The sequence below is a fragment of the Nymphaea colorata genome, chromosome 3 (assembly GCF_008831285.2).
Source record: "Nymphaea colorata isolate Beijing-Zhang1983 chromosome 3, ASM883128v2, whole genome shotgun sequence".
Taxonomy (NCBI): domain Eukaryota; kingdom Viridiplantae; phylum Streptophyta; class Magnoliopsida; order Nymphaeales; family Nymphaeaceae; genus Nymphaea; species Nymphaea colorata.
The window spans coordinates 7,231,633-7,253,122 of NC_045140.1; the positions used below are offsets into that span (position 1 = coordinate 7,231,633).

At 38.7% G+C, this 21,490-nt stretch overlaps 2 protein-coding genes across 2 annotated transcripts; both read left to right on the top strand.

The window, feature by feature from the left end:
- The first annotated feature begins 387 nt into the window (after window positions 1-387).
- Window positions 388-6,935, top strand: LOC116250621 (GDT1-like protein 4). The gene is made up of 9 exons (XM_031624389.2): window positions 388-737; window positions 851-919; window positions 1,641-1,790; window positions 1,880-1,978; window positions 2,206-2,278; window positions 4,826-4,911; window positions 5,473-5,556; window positions 5,715-5,774; window positions 6,398-6,935. The coding sequence occupies exons 1-9, from the start codon at window positions 630-632 to the stop codon at window positions 6,584-6,586; spliced, it is 918 nt and encodes a 305-aa protein (XP_031480249.1). The 5' UTR covers window positions 388-629; the 3' UTR covers window positions 6,587-6,935.
- Window positions 6,936-9,536: 2,601 nt separating this feature from the next.
- Window positions 9,537-10,623, top strand: LOC116251367 (CRIB domain-containing protein RIC4-like). The gene is made up of 3 exons (XM_031625585.2): window positions 9,537-9,769; window positions 9,860-9,985; window positions 10,198-10,623. Exons 1-3 carry the CDS (start codon window positions 9,643-9,645, stop codon window positions 10,410-10,412), a joined length of 468 nt encoding a protein of 155 aa, XP_031481445.1. The 5' UTR covers window positions 9,537-9,642; the 3' UTR covers window positions 10,413-10,623.
- Window positions 10,624-21,490: the final 10,867 nt, after the last annotated feature.

A 21,490-nucleotide genomic window follows, 5' to 3' on the forward strand; every position in this document is an offset into this window, starting at 1 on the left:
TCTGCCGCTTCGTTTTTCGGCCATAATTTTGATAATACCGATTCGATCCGATGGGATTCCGATCCGTTACGTGGCTCAGCTGTGAAGAGATTATCGGGGCCATTTCGGATCTGGACACCGTTCAGAAGATTCAGAATCCAATGGTGGCGTGGGACCCACGAACCACCGACGTGGGTCAACCATGGAAAAGGCGAGGCCGTGAAGCGAAGCGCGTGAGGTCGATGGCTTTATTGTGATTTTCTTCAAAAACGTGCCGTACAGGACGAAAGAAATGGATCGATGTGCCGACCATCGCCCTGGTTCCCGCTTAAGACGCAGTATCGCTGAAGCCTATTTGAAATTTCCGCCCATAGATCTGTACATATTTTCCTTTTTGCCATCGTGCGTGGGTTTTCTCCTCTGCTTCCCAAATGAGTTCTTCCATTTCGTCGATCGGAGTCTCCTAACTCCCACTAGATCTGATGGGGTTTCCGTAGACATTCTTCCTTTACCTGCCCGAGAACTCCGGTTATTGTGTTGCAAGAAGGCATTGGATTCGGGTTTATGTTTTTTCATTGGATTGAGTTCTCGTAAAATTCCGTTTTTCAAGCGGAGATTTTGGTTTTGAAGGCAGCGTAGAGGTTGCGACCATGGGTGCGTCGAGGAACCCTAGAAGTAGGCGTTCCTTTTCCTTTGTTCTGCCCCTCCTTCTTCTGCTTCTGTCTGAGACCTCCATTTTCTCTTGCGTCTCTGCTCAGGTAGTTTCCCCCTTTCCTTCGTTTTTTTTTTTTTTTGCACTGATCCCTGACTTTTTATGTTTGATATTGCATCTTTTGTTTTTCTTTAATTTCTCTCGGTTTTCGTTTTGTAGGAATCAGGGGTCGATTCTGAGGACAATCCGTCCAATGAGTCCGTCAAGGTGCTCGATCGCCGGTCAAAGGTAGGCAGAGATTTCGCTTTTCTTGCTTTTTCTTCTAGAATCTGTTTTACCTGGTTGGTTCTTTCATTTTATTTGAACACTTTTTGCAAATGTTTGGATCTGCTTCGATTAGGAGTCGTGATTTTGTTTCTCGCGAATAGAAACTGCTCGAATCTTCAGATTTGTGTCATATCGACGTAGAATTTTGTTTATGCTAACGTCTTTCATTTTTCCGCTTGCACCATTCGTTTGTTTTTTCTTATTTGATTCAAACACCGGACATTTGTTCTCCTACATGTTTTAAGCATGCTGTACTTACACCGTTGGTCGTGATTTTCAAAGTCCTAGTGAGGTGGAGTTTCCGATCATTCTTTTAAGGAAATGTGTCCTTTTTCGGCTCATGAAAGAGGGACAATAAAGATGATGAGCCTACTTCTGGTAGTTAATTGTCCAAGGTAAGTTAAGTGTCTACTTGTCCTAGGCGTTCGCAAAGCCAGCCGTTGTCCCACTAACTTACCTGTAGCAACTCCTCCTCTGCCCGAACGTTAATGGATTTTTCGGGTTCTCACCAAGTGTGAATTCCTTTTCACTGCTTTTCGTCTGATAAGGTACTTTTATCTTCTTGATCTGATTTTATATTGTGCTGGCTTAAGAGAGATATCATGGCTACGACTTCTATATTTGCATATTTATTTTTCCGTATCTTTGACTTAGAAATGTTTCTAATACTTTTTTTGCACAGATCATCATGCGAACTTCACGAAACGTGGACACAGATGTAGATGATGTGGATTCGAAGACCAAACTTACTGATATGACTGGATACTCAGAATTTGGCCTTGGATTATTGGATGCCTTTTTTGCTAGTTTGTCGATGATCATTGTTAGCGAGGTTTGATCCAAAATTCCATGTTTAGGGTTCCTCATAATTATAGACATTCTTTTAGCTGATTTATGTTGCTTTATTCATTCTGCTGATAGATTGGAGATGAAACATTTATAATAGCGGCTCTTATGGCTATGCGTCATCCAAAATCAATTGTACTTTCGGGTGCCCTTACTGCTCTTTTTGTGATGACAGTAAGTAATTTGGTGTATGTTATTTCTTTTTAAGCACAAGAATTTTGTTTTTCTTTTGCAGTGATGTTCTAAAAATGCCTTGGCTTCATGGTGTTATGTTGCTCATTTTTGAATCAATTCATTATGGCGTGTTGCTTCTTTCCTTTGTCTTTTCCCATTTCATTGGCATCTTCTCTTTTTGTCCTTGATATCTGAAGTACTCATGAAGTGTTTCACTTCCATTGTAGGTTCTGTCAACTGCACTTGGTAGAATTGTCCCCAACTTGATATCAAGGAAGCACACAAATAATGCAGCTACAGGTTCATTTTTACCTCTCCATGATGTATTATTATTTCTCACATATTCTTTCTTTAAGCTCTGCAGCTTGGTGTGGTGGGTAATGGTTCAAACTTCATGACAACTACATCCAGGGGCAGCTTTAATACATTCATACAATTGCCTTAATTTAATACGAACACCTTAATTGATCACAAGTTTAGTTCTTAACTTCTTTTTAATAACGTTGTTGGCTACATTCGAGTTGATAAATTAATTTCATGTTCTTTATTCTCTTTCTCTCAATGTTAGCTAACTGTTTCATTGTCAAACTTCCTTTTCTACCCATCAACCCACCAAAATGGACCTTATTCTTTTGCAAGTTCGCTTGTTTTCTCATCATAAGTTTTTCTTGTTCAGCAATGTCAGCTTCTCCGTTTATCATGATCGAGCATTGCCCTTTTTTCTTTTTCATTGTCAGGATCTAAAGACAAAAATGTTGAGCTATGGCAGCACATTGGTTCTGAATTTCATGTTTGGTTCTAAAATAAAGGATGAAATTGTAAATCTCATGGTTACATTATTCCATTTTTGTGGTTTTGCTGGACATAAGATGGCCATGTTCTGTTTGAACCTCAGGCCAAGTGTAGCTCATCCAGGCATCCAGAACATCCTAATTGAGAACTAATTTTGTGACCTCATTGTCACAATTATAATGATTGAAGAATATATGAAAGATCAAGCCTATCTAGCAAACATAGATCAAGCAGAAGCAAACCATGGCCGCCAACTTGGAAGAACACCAAGCAGGCAGATAACTTTACTATTTCTTGTGACCACTTGAAGCAGTACTTTGATCCACGGCCTTCCATCGTTGACTTTCCTGGATTTCTTTGGATATTGTGTGATAACGTATCTGAAGGTAGGAGAAACTAGAAAGTACCATTAGGAGTTGAATCCACAGGTTTATACCAGGCTAACTAATGATCCAATGAATCAGGCAGAATATGATTCACAAGTGCAATGCAGAGAGCAGAGAAAATGATATGCACTACCAGATATTTCTCATGCATGTTGTGATGGATGAAGAAAGCAGCGAAAAGTTATGGTGGCTTATGGAAGCAGATTACCTGAGAGGAGTTTGTTGTGTCAGGTTCCTGACACCTCAGTTGCAATGCAGGCCAAGAACATGAAGGGAAAAAGTGAGTAGTAATGCTGGTAGTGCACACATCCTTAATCTCTAAAAGCAGAGTCCTTTCATCCTACAAAATTTGTGGAGACTTCAATTGGTGATAAGCAAAATTGGTGATGAGCAAATTTGTCAAGCCTTCACGGGTTAAAAATAACAGGTATGCTTTTAGCATGTATGACTTTCAAAATTTGGAGTATGAACGACAATAACCAAAGGATGTTTCAATCATATTCGGTTGAAAGAACTCTGAAGTTAGGTATGGAAAAGGAAGGATCCTTATGTCCAGAGGTAGGTGAAAGATAACGAGTGAGCTATATAGTCTAACATGTCAAACAGTTAGTTGTAGATGCTGAAGGATGATCAATTCTTTGACTTGGTTGTGCTTAGATCTAATAGTGACAATGGAATGCTTAGCAAATGACATGTATTGGCACATTTTGGTTTTCTATTTAGTATGTATTTTGAATTCATGAACTTCAACCTGATTATTCTTCACTAAAGAATGGAAATATCAATCTCACTGTGTAACACTTGAATATTTTCCTCCACTGTCAAATTGCGGATTTCCAATGCATTGGAAATCGACCCCATGGATCACTTTTCTTGTTGTCATCACATTTCAATATTGCAGTGATCTGTTTGAACCATCATCCATCCACTACCTATACTTCTCACAGATCCAAAAATCAGTTGGAAGCATTTAAGAACTATAAAGGCAAAGGTAGACCACCTTGACAGACATCAGAACTGCAACTTGCTGTGGAGCACCATATCATTCATTGCTTTAGTTGGCATAATCTTATTCTCCCTTCTTTTGCTATCACATGCTATTTTCTCCTTTTTTTTCTTGTCTCAATTACTAGCATTAACAAAGACAAATTAATGAAAGGCAATATTCAAATCAATGTAACATTTTATAGTCTAAGATGCTGATTACTTGGGCATGCCTTTGATCAATCTCTGTAAACATGAAGCAAGCATGTCTAAAATGCTTATGTTATCATTCTGCATACATGTATTTCCATTTCAACTAGGTGAGTTTGTGGCCTTGGTGGCTTGCCTTCTACAAGAATTGGTATCCTGGATAAGCCTATTCTAGCAAGCTTAAGAGAGCATTTATTCCCCTTTAATGGTCATTGCCTGATGTTGTACTCTTTCAATTGTGAAGCTGAAAATGTTCAGTTGCAATCCTTGGATATCCTTATTCAGGGAGCCATGTTAAAATATGTATCAAAGTGCACTAAATTTCCCATTTCCTATTCTTATGTGCTTTATAGTGATTTTTGTGTGTAGTTTGTCCCCTTCAAATATTTTTTAACTAGTTTCCTGAATTCCGTTTAGTTCCTTGGCATGAACTGATGCCCTGAAGAATGCTAATTTTCTTGTACTTCTTTTGTAGTCCTTTATGCATTCTTTGGCTTGCGTCTGCTTTATATTGCTTGGAGATCAAGCTCGAAGACATCACAGAAGAAAGAAATGGAAGAGGTGTGCTGTCTTTTCCATCTAAACTTTTTTCTGGAAACTATTGTCTCTGATAATAAAATTGGCATGTTGTATGTGAAGAACAAAAAAGAATCCTTTTTGTCCCTATTTTTGTAGAGAAAATGTTATGCTGGTGTTAAATAGGCTTTACTTATTGTTAGGCTGGTATTTTGCGAGTAAACACACAAAAATGGATATAATTTCTGCAGGACATCTGTGTAGGTGAAAGTAATAATGATAAGACAATGCAGCCATACATATGATTTATGGATGACTACTTACTTGAATCTCACAGCCTCTAGAATTCACATACATTAAACGGATTATGAATAAATTTAAAGTGTGACCTACAAAATCCAATTAGATGTGGTTCTTACTGCAATATCTTTTTTTTTCGTAAAATCATTTACAGGTAGAGATTGTAACAAAAAGATTTAAAATTCCAAATAATGTAATTGGAGATCTACCACAGACCTTTGGCATAAGAAGTATAGACATTTATTTTTCTCTTACACATGAATTTCTCAGATTACCACTGGTTTTTATTGATGAAACAATATGCAGGTGGAGGAAAAACTTGAAGGTGGGCAAGGAAAAACAGCTTTTCGCCGCTTCTTTTCTAGATTTTGCACACCAATTTTTTTGGAGGTATTTAAGACCCTTTTCTGACAGTGTAATGATTATGTTGTTGGGATTGATCGTGCTATGCATAAATCTGCTCATGTTTATAGGTTACCTTTTTTTTTTTATTTCTGAGACTTTCTGTTTCTTTTCTCATTTATTTGATGGTATGTATATGCATGCAGTCATTTATACTGACTTTCTTAGCTGAATGGGGAGACCGTAGCCAGATAGCAACAATTGCGGTAAGATGGTCATCTATCATTTTCTTGTCATCTAACTTTTTTTTGTCTGATTTACCCGTTAAGATTAATGCTGTGTAGTATCCCGTTCCATTTGGTGATGCCATCTCTGGGTGGTCCTTTTGCACCCTCCTATCAAGTCCTGCATATGTTTTTCTTGTGTCTGCAGTTTATATTTTATAGCTTCATGCATTTTACTACTTCTTTAGATCCTGTTCCTTCAACCATGACTTAATTTCCACCTGCCTGATCAATTTGATACCCATAACTTCTTTAGTAGTTCTGGTTTTGATTTGTGATGCATCTAGTGTGCCAAGTATGAAGGGGCTACCCGGCAAAGGAAAAACAAAGTTAAAAGTTTGCCCCATGACGGCAAGCATGGCAACATAATCTAGCAAGTTCATGCTAATACCCGTAATGTTTCTGTGACATTCTTCCTGTTGTAGGAATTACACTGATGAACACAAGGCACGTTAATGCATTTGTTAATGCATTTTCCCAAGTATTTGATTTGAATTTTTTTCTTCTTGCTTGCTTAACCACATATTTGTGGCATAAGGCCATTACATCATTTCCTTATTTTAAATTTCCTTTTCTCTTTCTTTTTTTTTTTTTTTGACAATCAGCTGGCAACCCACAAAAATGCACTTGGAGTTGCTGTGGGAGCAACCTTGGGTCACACAATCTGCACATCGCTTGCGGTTGTTGGAGGAAGTATTTTGGCCTCTAAGATCTCTCAGGGTACTGTTGCAACCATTGGAGGACTGCTGTTCCTTGGCTTCTCCTTGTCTTCATACTTCTACCCCCCGTTGTGATTATAATTCTTTAGATTCTTGTAAGCATCATCTATGTAACCAGCTCCCCATTACTTGGTTCTTCAGAATATAGGAACATGCACATGGTTTTTAGAAAACGATGGTGTTCCACACCAGACCATGAGAAGAATCTGATGTATCACACATCTATCTGTTACTGATCCACTGGCTGGGCATTATGTTTTCTGTTCTAATCTATAGGTGGCCGGATGTCGCAAGGCCATTTTGCATGAGTTGTAGAACTACATCAATTGCCATCATGATTTTTTGTAAACTTGCTCCAGACAAGGAGTTATGCTTGTGCTCTATAATATGTTACTAAAAAATTGTTCAATCATTTTTTAATCAATATGTTTTGTTCCTTTCTTTTACGATTAGGAATTTATCAAATTCAGCAAATGAGTGGCCATCATATCACCAGAACATTGAATAGGTGACACCATATTGCTGCATATTAGCCCATTTTGAAACTCTCTCTCTCTCTCTCTCTCTCTCTCTCTCTCCGGGACAAGGCTTGCCGATCTGAGACTTGATTCCTTAAAATTTAATAATCTAGTAGTTTATTTTGCTGTTTGAGAATTTAAATGTACTGATTTATTCTAACCATAACCTCGGCAACATAGACGACGTTTCTTTAAGGTTCAATTGTTTCTCTCAAGCCAAATCATTGTTTGCCTTTTCCAAACGACTGCCACCGCACCACATAAAATCTTTCTCAGGGCCAGGATAACTTGAATGATGGCGACAGTTCAACCATAAGAACGTGTTTCTATCCTTTTCCCCGTCCTCACTACTTGGTAACTCACTCTTCTCTTCCCCTTCCTCAAAACTCTGTAACTCACTGCTGCATATAATCTTGGTGTTTTGTAAAGGAGAACATGTGGACTGCCCAAGATGTTTTACTTTGTTGAATTCCTCACGGTTTCTTTGAATTCTCCTTAATAGTGAAGGGCTGAGTAATCCTTTGCGTGATCTTCACTGCTAAGGTCGGTTTTTTGGTGACTTTCCCCTTGTACAGTTCACTAGTCTTAATAAAGGTAGGGGGCCTGTTCCCCAGCAACCTTTTTCTTCATTGCTCCAAATTAAGGAGCAGAGCTGATGGAACCGACGACCCGCACGGTCCAAATTCTATTTAACGATCTGAACCTTACAAATTTGTGGACATATCTAATAAATTCATCCTTGATCTCTGGTCCTGAATTGACCTTGGAGAACTTTGTCCACATAAAATGATAAAACGGCATGCTTTTTTTTAACGGAACGGCAAACATCACCTACAAAAGCTTGAAACATCAGTATTATGGGTGATGTATCAGAAGCCAATAAAGCCCGTAAAATTTGTAGTAGTTCCAAAATATTTCCCACTGCTAGGCGACCAGTGTTATTAATGTTGGTGCCTACCTGCCCGTATAAGCCTACAGTACAGATCGTACCGACAAGTTGCGCATTTTTAGGGCCAAGCCAATATGATCCCCTTTAAAAACCAGCTGACATATGGTCGAGAACAAATTCATTTAAATTTAATTTGAAATTTAACTTTGTTTTTAAAACCGATAACAACAGATACAGGTCAATGTTGATACACATTGATTTCTTTGGTTTCCAATACGAGACGATTAAACTGACATTAACAACATTGATCGAAAGAGGCCAAAGTTCGATACGGGGTGCCCATATTTTCTCACAAAGATCATAACAAAGGAAAAACTTTTCCCAGTGGAAACATGTTATAAAAATTCGGTAGCTTCTCTCATCGCCAGAATAGAACGAGAACTGAGACAAGAGCAAGAGATGATACAATAGATGTTGGACAATTGACAGAGAAAAAGGACGATCTTTCCACCTTCCTAGGGGTTTAAGGTTTAAACTCATAACCTTCAATTTGAAGGAGCAAGAGTTTAATTCCTGAAGTATGCAGCTTCTACTGTGATTATCTAGTGGAGTTCTGCCAAATGAAAATGAAAGAAAAAGGACCAACCTCTTCTCTAATGATCTCCACCATTTCTTTGTCCGTTCTTTTGGGGTTTGTGTTGTTGAGTGCGAGGGGTCCGGCCACAACGTAGAAGCCCAATTTAATATCAGTTCTTATGATCTCCTAATTTGACATTCCAAATGATCTTCAATCTCCCGCGTTTAATGTTCATGGTAAAGGGTCGCCATTACGTGCATTAATTAAGCATTTTTGTGGGTTTTCCTCCATTTGAGAATGTTGGATGAGGAGAGGATGCAAGATGACTGGAGAATGTTTTGTCACTAGTCAGATGCTCAGAACAGTTTAAGCAGAACTCTTCAATGGAAAGATACTGATCGTCTTTATCCTTCAAGACCATTTGACGCGACTCTTCACCGCAGAATAGACGAGGCATCCACTCTTCCTCACCTGTCCCACACATCAAACATCCTTTTAAACCAATACGCATGCATTCCACACTTTACTGCAAAGCCAGAAGGCGAACTTTAGTAGAGGAAACAGGTTTCGTGACAGCTGTATTGCTAAGTTTGCTTTGTATAGAGTTGCTGAAACAGAGAAGAGGGTCTCAGGTAACATCAGTTGAAGCGTCACCTTTAGAAACTTTTTAGATGTTCATATACGAAGGCTATACTGAACTTGAAGCCGAGTCGAAGTCCATAATGTCTTCCAGGGTCCAAGCCTTTGCATATCTTTCAATTCACTCCGGGTAGAGTCAAAACCAAGAAAAAATAAAAGGTTTGGCAGCACTTTCATGGCTTCGTACAAAAGTATGAAGATGGACCAGAAGCCCCAGTTAATCAAGTAGTGAACAAAAAACTAATAGATGAATAAACAAGTAAACAAAGGAACCGGTTTGTGGAAAGTGGGACAACTCTATGAATATAATTAGGCTGGAAAATTAGGTTAAGAGGTACAGTTTAACCCACTGAGGAGACCAACCAACTCCATGAAATGCCCTCTGCAAGAGAGTTTGGTGGATCTCTTGCTTTCTAACCTTTAAAATCATCCTCTCTTGCAGTCGAAGCAAGATTCTTCTGTATAAACAATCAGTGCTGCTGATTGGAGCTGCATTCGAGTAAGAATCATGAGAGATAGAATGGAGAGATTGGCAGTGATGCCTTTTCCATTTGGCTGCGCCTCTCACTCCAGTATTTCAGTCAAGCTCCAGAACCCAAAAATGGCAAAATCAGAACTCTGCAACAATCTGAGAGGTAGCCCTTGTCAGTAGATTTCTTTGTTCCGTTCTTGAATTTTGTCCTCCTGGCTGCTAATGGTTGGTTGTACTTTCCTTTTCCTGACAGGAGAAGAAAATATAAGGATCGAGCAAATGAAGAACTCAATTAGCCTTCTGCCACTTCCAAAGGCCACACTTTCTGCTGGACTACAGCGATTGATTAGGAGTCTCAAGAGCTTATCTCAACTCTTTGGTATGATCATACTGTCTGATGTTGGCTTTCAACATTTTTGCATTTCTAACTAGTGATTGCAGCAAGTAAGAAATATATCACTTGCCAACCCTGCCATTTTTCGGCGAAAGGCGCAAACAAATCACAACTTTATTGCTCTGTAACTGTGATCTGCATTCAAACCAATTCAGGTTTTTTGCTTGTCCTAATAAGGTGACTGTTCTTTATTGCAGTGGACAAGGAAGAGTTTGTAGAGATGGAGATAGGACTTCCAACAGATGTCAAGCACGTAGCTCACATAGGTCTGGATGGTTCCACAACACCCATGAAAAGCTGGGAAGTGCTTCAAGGACCAGAACTACTCCCCCTGCCTTCTATCTCCCTGCAAGACTTTGAGCTTGCCATGGCTGCTCAAGGGTTTGCAGGTCGCCAGATGGACATTAATTAACAAAAGAGAGAGAGCGGGAGGAAGGAAGGAAGGGAGGGAGGGAGATGTTTGCACGTGTATAGAATGTGAGAGCCGCTATCAAATGGGACCTTTTCATTAGCTTATGAGCAACTTTCTTGTTGGCTTTTTCTTTACTCATAAGATTATCTGTCTTGCTAACCAACTTCTGATAATTCCCTTTACTTTTATGTCATTTTCTTTTGCTTTTTTCTTTTCTTGAATCTCTTCTTTGCCGTCCATCTGGGAAATGGAAGGTCTAGATAATTAATTAGACGGTAACGTTAACAGCGGCCCCCCACGAAAGCCTTTGAAACCCACTTCGCTTTCGACCTGACCCACTTGCTGGGTTCGGTAATGCTACCAGTTTGATATAAAAAGGAAGCAGGAGAAAACAAAAGCTCCACTTTCTACGTCATCTATTCATTATATTACATGAATAAAACTCCATGAATTTATAGCGGTAAATCATTTAAATAACGTTAGAATTAGTGACGTGAAACTCGAACGACCAGTGGTTATGAACGACGAAATCATCTTATGGGAGCCTGTTCAACTATATTGAATTAAAAGGCCGGCAAAAGCTTTCGTTAGTTTCAAATTGCTAAGAGCCACTTGTCAGTTGATGGGATGTCACGAGCTCTAACTCATTGATAGCATCTCTTGCTCTAAAATGGAAGTTCTAACCAGCTTAAAGATCGGGGGGATGGCAAAGGTTTTACCAAAGTGAGGACGCGTTTGAGACGTCGTGTCAACGGCTGGTTATAAATCAAGAGAAAATCAGGGCATATGAACTAGTAGCCCCACATTTTCCATCACTTGTGTTCGTTGAAAGACACAAGTCAGACAAATTGTCCTCAAAATTATATGCGACGAACACTCTATCGACACGAACAAGCACATTGTTTTTCTGTGGAAAAGTAAACAAAATCATAAAATTGGTGGTATTGCTTTGATTAGGTGCGACACTTCCCTTGAGCTGCTGAGCATGCTGATGGGTAGGCAGTTGCAAAGTCACACCTTCATCGGATGTAACTACAAACTCAATCTATTTTAGCAGTAGCATCTCGAACTCCTCATTCTTTTGATGTCATTTGAATAGTTAAGTATTCCCAGTTCTCATTTTTATAGCACCAAAATCATTGGCTGTCGTGTCGCATCAAACCTGCTGGAGGATCCCTCTGAAATTTTATTAAGACAACACCCATAAAACATATATACAAGATCAAGCCAAAAAATAATTACCACACGACAGAAGAGCCACCCAACATGGACTTAAGACAACAATAGCATGCATATAATATGTAAATTTGGGTTCTCATCAATGATGCAGGAAAGAAAGGCATACTGCCCCAAAATATGAGGGAAGCTCTAGCCCTCCCCTCTGCCTTCCAAACTGTTGCGCAACCAGTGTGTCCACTTTCTATTGTTTGAACCTGTTTTGATCAGTGAACAGCTATTGTCTACCAGCTTTTCAATCACCAAGGAAAGAATCTCAGTCTCAAGAAAGGGGGAAATCGGTAGCCTAAAAAACAGTTTTCCTCACTCATTGGATTACCTATCTGATCCACTTTCACAGCAACCTAGCAAGCCCCACGAATGAGCTTTGAGGCTATTTCAATGCAAACCTAGTTTTCTTCGATTTTTCTACCAATTACCCAGAACAATACCAGACACCAGCCAGCACTTCATGTCCTTGAGATCGCCTTGTCTATTACGTAGGAGAGCCTCAAAGTTGTTAATACATTCCTTCCAAATTTGCCTAGACATAGTCTCCACAAATCCGGGGAAGCCACTATGAATTCGTTTGTTCCACCATTAGCAGCACATGACCGAGCCTCGCTTGAAACTGAAGCAGTACCACCGCTTCAATTTGTTGACTGTGGAGCTACATGTGCCCATAGTCTTGCTGCATCTTCCAGAGACCAGCTTCCAAACTTTACAGGCCAATCTGCAATCCCTAAACAAATAGTGATTAGATTCTTTTTTTTTTGGTACAAAGGAGCGGTTTAGAACCGCATTAACTAACTATAGCACGAGGTCGAGCTACACCAATCAGATCTTCCTCAATCAATCGATACAAATGACCAGGTGGATTTGTAAGAATGGTCACTCCAAAAGATCCTTGAAAAGCCCATAAGGCAAGAAAATCCGCACACATATTAGCTTCTCTGTACGTATGACATAAGAAACACTCCCAATTACGTTTCAGCAATTCTTGACACTGCTTCACTATCTGAAATAAACGATCACGAGGCTGCAAGTCTTTAAGAACCTTATTCACAGCTAACAAGGAATCTGATTCAACAATAACTTTACGAAAGCCACGTTCCCAGGCCAATTTCAAACCATGAAGAATAGCAAGAAGTTCAGCCTTAGTTATATGACCATAACCCGCACGACAAGTGAAGCCAAATAACCATTCTCCATTATCATTGCGAAATAAACCACAAGCCGCTAAGTCTCCAGGATTTGTTCTAGCAGCCGCATCAACATTCAACTTAATAAAACCCAAGGGAGGTGACATCCATGCAATGAAGGTTTGAACTTTTCGTTGGGATAAACGAAGTTGGGCCATATGGTTTCTGAACTCACCAATAGAAGCAACTATGTGAAATAAAACATCATCAGGCCAAGAAAAACCTTCTTCAAATACAACTCAATTTCGCCATTGCCAAATATGCCAACAAGCGAAGTAAAAGAAAATAGACCAAGGAATCATGTTGTTAACCAAAAAACGATGCCTAGAAATATTATTCCTCAGCCAAACCTCCAAAGTAGCCGTATTAAACTCCAACAATTTAGCCCATGAAGATAGCCAGCCCATATAACTTGAGAAGAACTACAATCTCGGAAGACATGCAGAGTATTTTCCTCAAGAGCACCACACCGAGGACAAACTGCAGTAGTCAAAATATTTCGATGTACACAAGCAGATCTAGTAAGAAGACGATTATGAAATAATAACCAAATAAAGAATTTAACCCGAGAGGGAATATCAATTTTCCACAGTTTAGTCCAAATGCCATGTGTGTGAACACCACCCGTAAGCAATTTATAAGCAGAAAAAACAAAGAAGTTGCCATCAGTTGAAGCTTGCCAAAAATTCCTATCTTGCTCATCCTGCTGAAGCTGCACAAAAAAATGTTGTTCCCTAATATCAGTCGGCAAAAGCGCTAACAACTGCTCACTCCAATTGTTGTTACAAACATAGTCCTTAACATGTTTAGTATGTTCCTCCTCAAACAAATTAACATTACAGCAAATGAACTCTTCTTTTCTCTGTCGTTGATCCCCAAAGAAAATCTCTATTCAAGCTATCAATTTCTTTAGTAACAGAAACTGGCAATTTAGTAGTTTGCATAGTATAAACTGTAATGAAACTAGTCACAGATTGTAATAAAGTGTCACGACCAGCTAAAGAGAGTTGGGAAGCCTTCCAAGAAGACAAACGCTTGCGAACCTTGTGTTCGCACCCCACTCCCTTTTCAAGAAGGTCGAAATGCGAGTCAGCAAAATTCTTTTAAAATTGGGGTTTTGAGAAAATTTTCAAGAGAAAGGGATCCGCTCGTCGGTACGAGGTCCAACCGTTCCTGCCGCCTTTAACAGGGGTAATTAGACCAAGGACTAAAGATCATTTGGATCATATACGAGTTATTGATGTAAGTCCTATATGCTTATGCATTGAGGTTTTGGATTCAAGAACCGAAATTCATTTTTTTGAATAAATGAATTTGAATATTGGGGGTTTTCAAGTTGGTTTAAAATCCTTTGTTTTGGTGTTATTTGAAACACATAATTCTTGAGGATTTTTGAAGATTTGGAATTGAGTTCTTTGTTGTGAACTCTAGATGATGATGATCATCTTATGATAAAAATTGATTTTGAACTCTTCTTTTGTCAAATCATGTGATTTGTAGAATTCATTCTTTTGAAAGAACATAGGTTCCAAATTGTTAGAAAACATGTTGTTTTTCAAATGCACTTTGGCCAAAAGATTATGAATGCATTGCTTGTGTTTTCTTTTGAAGTTAAGTGAAGTTTACAAATTCTCATTGCAATATGACTTGGTCACTTTTTGCAACTTAAATTTGAATCACTTAATTTCTTGAGAATGTGCATGTGGTGCCATTGATTTTGAGTGAAAGTGAATGCATGAAACGAGAATTGAAACTATATGGAACATTCATTCTTCTCTCTCTCATAATCCATCAAGATTCATTCATATGAAACATACATTCTTCACTCCCTCATAATCTCTCAAAGTCCGTATTGCACGTCATACAATCTATACATGAAGATTGATTAAAATGTAGGACTTTCTCTATATGTGCTCATTATATGATTAAGCACATGAATTAGAGATGTAGTCCATAAGCTTGAGGCTTGACATAAAATTATCAAAATGATGAAAATATATAAATGATGTCAAGTTCAATCTTTGAAACGGATGGGAGACATGGATGACGTCCACTTTTGTCTCAAAATAGCTAAAAATCAGACCTTGTGTTGATTTAAATAGCTGAAAATTGTGGACATTGATTCCAATAAGGACTTGTTTCTTAGATAGAAACAATGAGTTTTTCAAATCTATTCAAATTCCAGATTTCGTAGTAATGAAATCACCAACTCCTTTGGATGATTCTAGGATGGTTGGTATTTCAAATACGTAAATTTTGATATTCTTAAACCAATTCCTATAAAACATGGTCTGATTTCAACAACATACATACATCTTACGTATGGGTTTGCTGAAATTAAGTAAAAATGAAATGAAAGTAATTTATAATCTTGCACTAGAAAAATCAATAAAAATGGCCAATTTCCTTAAAGACCGGTTTGGAAACATGTTCCAACCTGATTTTAAGGGAGGAATGTAATTTTTGACAAGAAATCGGATGCATATATGTACATATATAACAATGTATACATATACGTACCTTACTTTTCAAAATGAAATTTTATCAAGGGACCGCATGACTCATGAATCATGATGATTCATGGCTGGGTTCTTTTATGTAGGAAGATTGAGAACTTGTTTCAAATCTTCCCTACTACCCTTGATTAATTAAATTGAAAGACATGAATCAAAATGACTGTGAATAAGAAAGAAAATAAAACAATACTCAAGCTTATTCGTCCATCATTTCGCCATGCAAGGGTGGATCACATTCATAAAAACGTATCCATCCCTTATAGGCATTTTCATCATACGTGATGTAGCAAAATCACTTTCTCACCGTGGGATTCTCTCATGGTAGGGAGTTCAAAATGGTATTAAGTTGGTTCCTTTGAAAGGGACGTGGCCTTGGGGCCCATTTCGAAATTTGATACTTGGGTTCATATTTAAGAAAAACCGACATATGCATGCATTATGCATTAACATGTACATTGAAGCGTAGGTTTCCCTTAGCTGGACATCATTCCCAGCCGTAAGCAAATGAAAATAAACCCTCCCACGAATTGTTGGAATTAAAATAAATCAACAATAAGCTAAAGTAGAAGAGAAGTGAGTTAAGATCACCTACCTTGCGGTCGGTCTTGATGTTTGTCTTTCGTCTTCACTTGTTTTCTAACCCAAGCAATCCTAAGCAAGAATCCAACCGTGGATTCAAGCTTAGCAAAGCTAGAATAAGAAATAGCTTGCTTGCTGGAATTTGGAGTGGTAAAGAGGGCTTCTCACCACGAAAATCCTAAGTAAGGGTTCACTTAAGCACCCTAACTTAGCAAAATCAATGGGGAGAATAGAAGAAAGTGAAGAAGAGAATGGGAGAAAAAGGGGAAGGGGGCTTGGACGAACCTCTTCTCTCTTCCTTGGCTTCTCCCTCCTAGCTCCTTGGCTGCAGCAATTTGATAGAATGCTCCAAAATTTCGTCCTCCCCCTTAGTGGCCAAGGGGAGGTTTATATAGAGGAGGAGGTGGGTTCAACCACCTTCTTAACTCACCTTGGGAACTTACTTAAGACCTTGGGGACTTGTAAAATGAGTTAAATAGACTTTAAAGGCTCTAATTGACCATTTCTCAGCCCATTTCCACGAGCTAGGTGGGCTGGGCTAGGTTTGGTCAACTTGGGTTCAGACCTAGGTGACCATTTTGACCAAAATTTTGGACGAAAATGCCCTTACACAGGGTTTTGCCCTTATTTTATACTATTTATTTTTTTTTGTTTGAAATCGAGCTTATAAGGTTAAAACCTAGTTACTAAGCTCCAAATTCCATTGAATTATGATAATTAAATTTAAATTTTAATAAAATTTAAAAATTTTATCAAATTTGGTTCGAAAAGGGTATTTTCGTCCAAAACTTGATTGAAAATGGATTTCAACTGAATCAAACTTTCACTTGAGAAATTCAATTTAAATTTGGTATTTGATTCAAGCATTTGACAAATTCAAATGTTTATTTGCCTTTCATAAACCATTTTAGGCTTTTTAATCTTAAGTTGACCGCAGAAGGGCAAAATTGTCCAAATTGATCAATTTCGACCAATTGACCAAAGTCAAAGCTCATTTGCAAGTAGTTTGACTTTATTTGAGGTAATTTGATAAATTTGGGTCAAGAAAGCTCTTAATTGAGCTAAATTGTACTTTGACTGAGTTTAGTCAAAGTGGGTTTGGTTCGGTCAAAGTCTATTTTCGTCCATTAATTGGATCATGAGACAGACTTACGTTTTGACTATGTTGAGCCCATTGTGACCGAACCTAGCTGGAATTGGCACCACATTTGAGTGCACCCGGGTCAAACCTACTTGGATTAAGTAGGTTAGGTGAGTTTGACCAGTCTAGTAATTGCTTCCTTGGAAATGATTTTTTTCTTTAAGGAGGATCTGGTTAAAGAAGAGAGAGAGACATAAATGTCTCTCTTTTCCTAGGTTTCTCCTTTATTTCTTCTTGAAAATGACTTTTCTTCAATTAATTTGAGAGAAAATATTTATTTATTATTTTTTTTTTGACATGGAGGGGGGCATGGCCCTGGGGAGGGCTCTTGACCACACGGGCTAGGTGGGGCCCACACGTGGGTCCCACGTAGCATTTTAGACTGAATTAGATCCAATTCTTGGATCTAAGTCAAAATTTGCATTTTGCAATTGGATTTGGATTTCAAATGACATTTGCAATTGAATTTGGACTCGTAATCCTGCATTGGGATTCGTGTATCGGGTTAAATTCACGATTTGAATCTAATTGTTCTTTAGATTCGAAATTGGCTTTGAAATTGCAAATTTTCACAATTCTTTTGTGAAATTTTCACATTGCTTCAATTTTGATGTGGAAAAATTTGGGGTGTTAACAGATGCCCCTCTTTGTTGTTAAGCAAATTGAATAATTTGCTTAATAGCAAAGATTCACGCACCAAATTTTTGCAAATCGTTTGGAAAATCCATTTTTCAAATGATGTTGAACCATCCTCGCTCGAGGGGAAATGCTAGGCATAGACCTGAAATAAGAAGATCTTTCTCCATCTCATTGGAGACTTTGTAGAGGAATTAATGTTGGTTGAAAAATTTTGTAATTGTGAAAGTTTTTGCATTTGATGCTTTGAGAAATTTGCCTTCGATGCCTTCTAAACCATTGGCAAGTGCTTTTTCTCTTCTTTTACTTAATTTTTCACATACTCTCTTTTGCTTTTGAATTTTGATTTTCTTTTTGAGCCACCCTTCACTCTTGGGAGAAATTCCTCACCACCCCAAAAGCTACTACGGAGTTCCACCGCTTTGGCGGTTTTGTGTAGTTTGCTTTGTGTAATATCAAGTCTATCGGGCTTTCTTCTGAACCCTTGTAACAAGCTTTGGGCCGGTAACTCCTAGACCAGTTGGCCTCAGGGTACCAAATGTAAAACACTCCCCGGGCTTACTTGCTCGAATTCAGAAGGCTTTAGGAGACTTAATATAAGCAAAATGTTCATGGATTGCTTTTTAGCTTCACGGCGTAAGCATAGGTCATATGCCCACCCGCGCCTGCTGAGCTTTGAACCAGAGGAACAACTACACTCACCCCGAGCTCATTGCTCAACTCATTTCGCTTGATAGCTTTTTCTAGCATCTTGCCAAGGTCTTTTAGGTGACAAGACTTTTTCTTATGGCATCTCATGCTAGACCTTTACAAATGCCGATTGTCGGGACCAACATTAATTACTATACATAAGTCCCTCAATGTCTGTGAAATTTCTTGCCTATTTCAAGACGATGCCCTTGCAATTGTCTTCAAGACATGGGTTGAGTTTGAAAATTTTGATGCATTTTTGAAACTTTTCCCTAAGGGATACCATGCCCCTTAGTTGGTTTGAAAATTGTTACAAACGTGCTTATCAAAGCACAACTATTTTGAATTTTTTTTTTTTTTTTTTTGAATTGCAAATTCAAGTATAGAATTTTTTGAGATGCAAAGCATTAATTGGATCGGGGATTTCAACCCCATCGGCATCAATCAGTCGATAAGAATTGTGAGGTAGAACCTCTTTGACAACATATGGTCCTTCCCAGTTCGGCGCCCATTTTCCTTTGGGTCTACTCCTGAGTGGAACTATGGATCTTAAAACAAGATCATTTACCTGAAATTTTCTTTCAATGACTGATTTGGCATAATGTCGGGCGACTCTCTTACGATAGACTTCGGCATGCTCTGCCGCTTGTAGTCTTTTCTCGTCTAAGAGGTCTAATTGAGTAAGTCTCTTTTTTTGGTATTTGTTAATTGGGAGTTCAATGAGAGCAGCAAATTTCATTGCTGGTTTTTGGACATGTAATGGAAGGACAATTTCCGTTCCATATACTAATTCTGCTGGTGTAGCATTGGTGGGTGTCCGAATTGTGGTTCGATACGCCCAAAGTGCATTGTGCATTTTCTCGTGCCAATCTCGGTCTGTTTCAACTGTCCTTTCTAAGACACGAATCAAAATCTTGTTGGTTGCTTCTGCCTGACCATTACCTTGAGGGTAATATGGGGCAGAAAAGTGATGTTGTATTTTGTGTTTATGACAAAGATTGCGCATTTTCTCATTTTTGAAATGAGTACCGTTATCAGAAACGATATCATGCGGGATGCCAAATCTACACAAAAGATTTTTATGAATGAAGGACACTACGTGTTGTCCTTCGACTGTTTTTAAAGTGATCGCTTCCACCCATTTGGTGAAGTAATCTATAGCTGCAAGAAATACCTGTGTCCATTTGAGGCAGGTGGATTGATTGGACCGACTACGTCGAAGGCCCACATGGAGAATGGCCATGGTGAGCTGACCGAATGAAGGTACGCTGCTGGAGCATGAATTGATGGTGCATGCAACTGACATTTGATGCATTTCTTGACAAATTGGTGACAGTCTCTTTGCATTGTGGGCCAATAGTACCCTGCTCTGACTATCTGCTTGACGAGGGTCTGATACCCTACATGTCCCCCACAAATTCCTTCATGGGCTTCTTGAATGACTTCTAGTGCCTCATTTGCATCGAGACATCTAGCATATTCTGTGTTGAATCCTCTTCTGTATAGGATGTCGGCTAGAATGAAATATCTTGAAGACATGTGTCTCAAAACTCTTTGCTCTTTTCGAGACATTTCTGGTGGAAGTGTTTCAGTTTGGAGAAAATCCTTGATGTTCTGATACCATGGTGTTTCTCTACTTTCTGCTTGCAACACCTGTTCTGGTATGACAAAAGATGGTTGTTCGAGTCTTCCAACTTCAAAAGATCTGATAGATTCTCCAGGTTTGAAGGCAATGGTAGAGCTAAACTGGCTAAACCGTCTGCTATTGGGTTAAATTCTCTTTTGACATGTAAGAGTTGACATTCATCGAACTGTCTTAAGAGGGAAGCTGCTAACTCTTGATATGGGATCAATTTTTTATCTTTGACTTGCCAATCTCCATTGACCTGACTGACAGCCAAGAGAGAATCTCCAAAAATGCGAACTCTCTGCACTTTAAATTTGAGCAACATTTTGAGTCCTTGGATTAGGGCCTCGTACTCTGCCATATTATGCGTGCAGGAAAAATTCAATTTGAGAGAGTAAGGAATCATTTCCCTTTCTGGTGTAATGAAAAGTATCCCAATGCCTGCCCCAGCTGTGCTCTTAGATCCATCAAAGTACATCTCCCAAATCGGCTCTGGTTCAGTTGTCAGGATTTGCTCATCTGGAAAATCATCATTTGTTCTAATTTCTTCATATAGAGGAAAATCTGCCAATTGGTCTGCAATGGCTTGCCCTTGATTGATTTTTGTGACACATATTCCAAATCATATTGCATCAGCAAAACCTGCCACTTTGCTATCCTTCCATTCAGAAATGGCTGTTCGAGGATATATTTGAGTGGATTAAGTTTGGATAAAATTTTAACTTCACAAGCCAATAGATAATGCCTTAATTTTTGACACATCCACACCAAGGCTAAGCAAGTTTTTTCCATGTGCGAGTAGTTCTTTCATACTGCACAAATGTCTTACTGATGTAATAAATGGCATGTTCTATTCGGCATCCTTCTTCATATTGAGCCAGAAATCCACCACAGGCTGAATCGTTAACTGTGATGTAAAGGAGTAGAGGTTCCCCTAAAATTGGAGGTTTTAAAATTGGTGGGCAAAGAAGATACTTCTTGATCTTTTCGAATGAGGCTTGACATTCATGCCCCATTCAAATTTGACTCCTTTCCGCAGTAAATGGTTGAAGGGTTCGCATCTCATGGCGAGATTAGATATAAACCTTCTGATTGATTGAATTCTGCCTTGCAAGCTGCGTAGCTCCTTAAGATTTGTTGGGGGTGACATTTCGATGATCGCATTTGCTTTGGAAGGATCCATCTCGATTCCCTTTTGGCTGACCATAATCCCAAAGCTTACCGGATTCCACACCAAATACACATTTTTGTGGATTCAATCTAAGTTTGTATTGTAAGAGTCTATCAAAACTTGAGAGAGAATGTTGATGTGATTCTCCCTTGTTTTTGACTTAATTAGTAGATCATCTACATATGCATCCATGATTTGATGCATTTGGTCATGAAAAATAGCTGCCATAGCCCTTGATATGTTGCCCCAGCGTTCTTCAAACCAAATGGCATTACTGTATAGCAGAAGGTACCCCATGGGT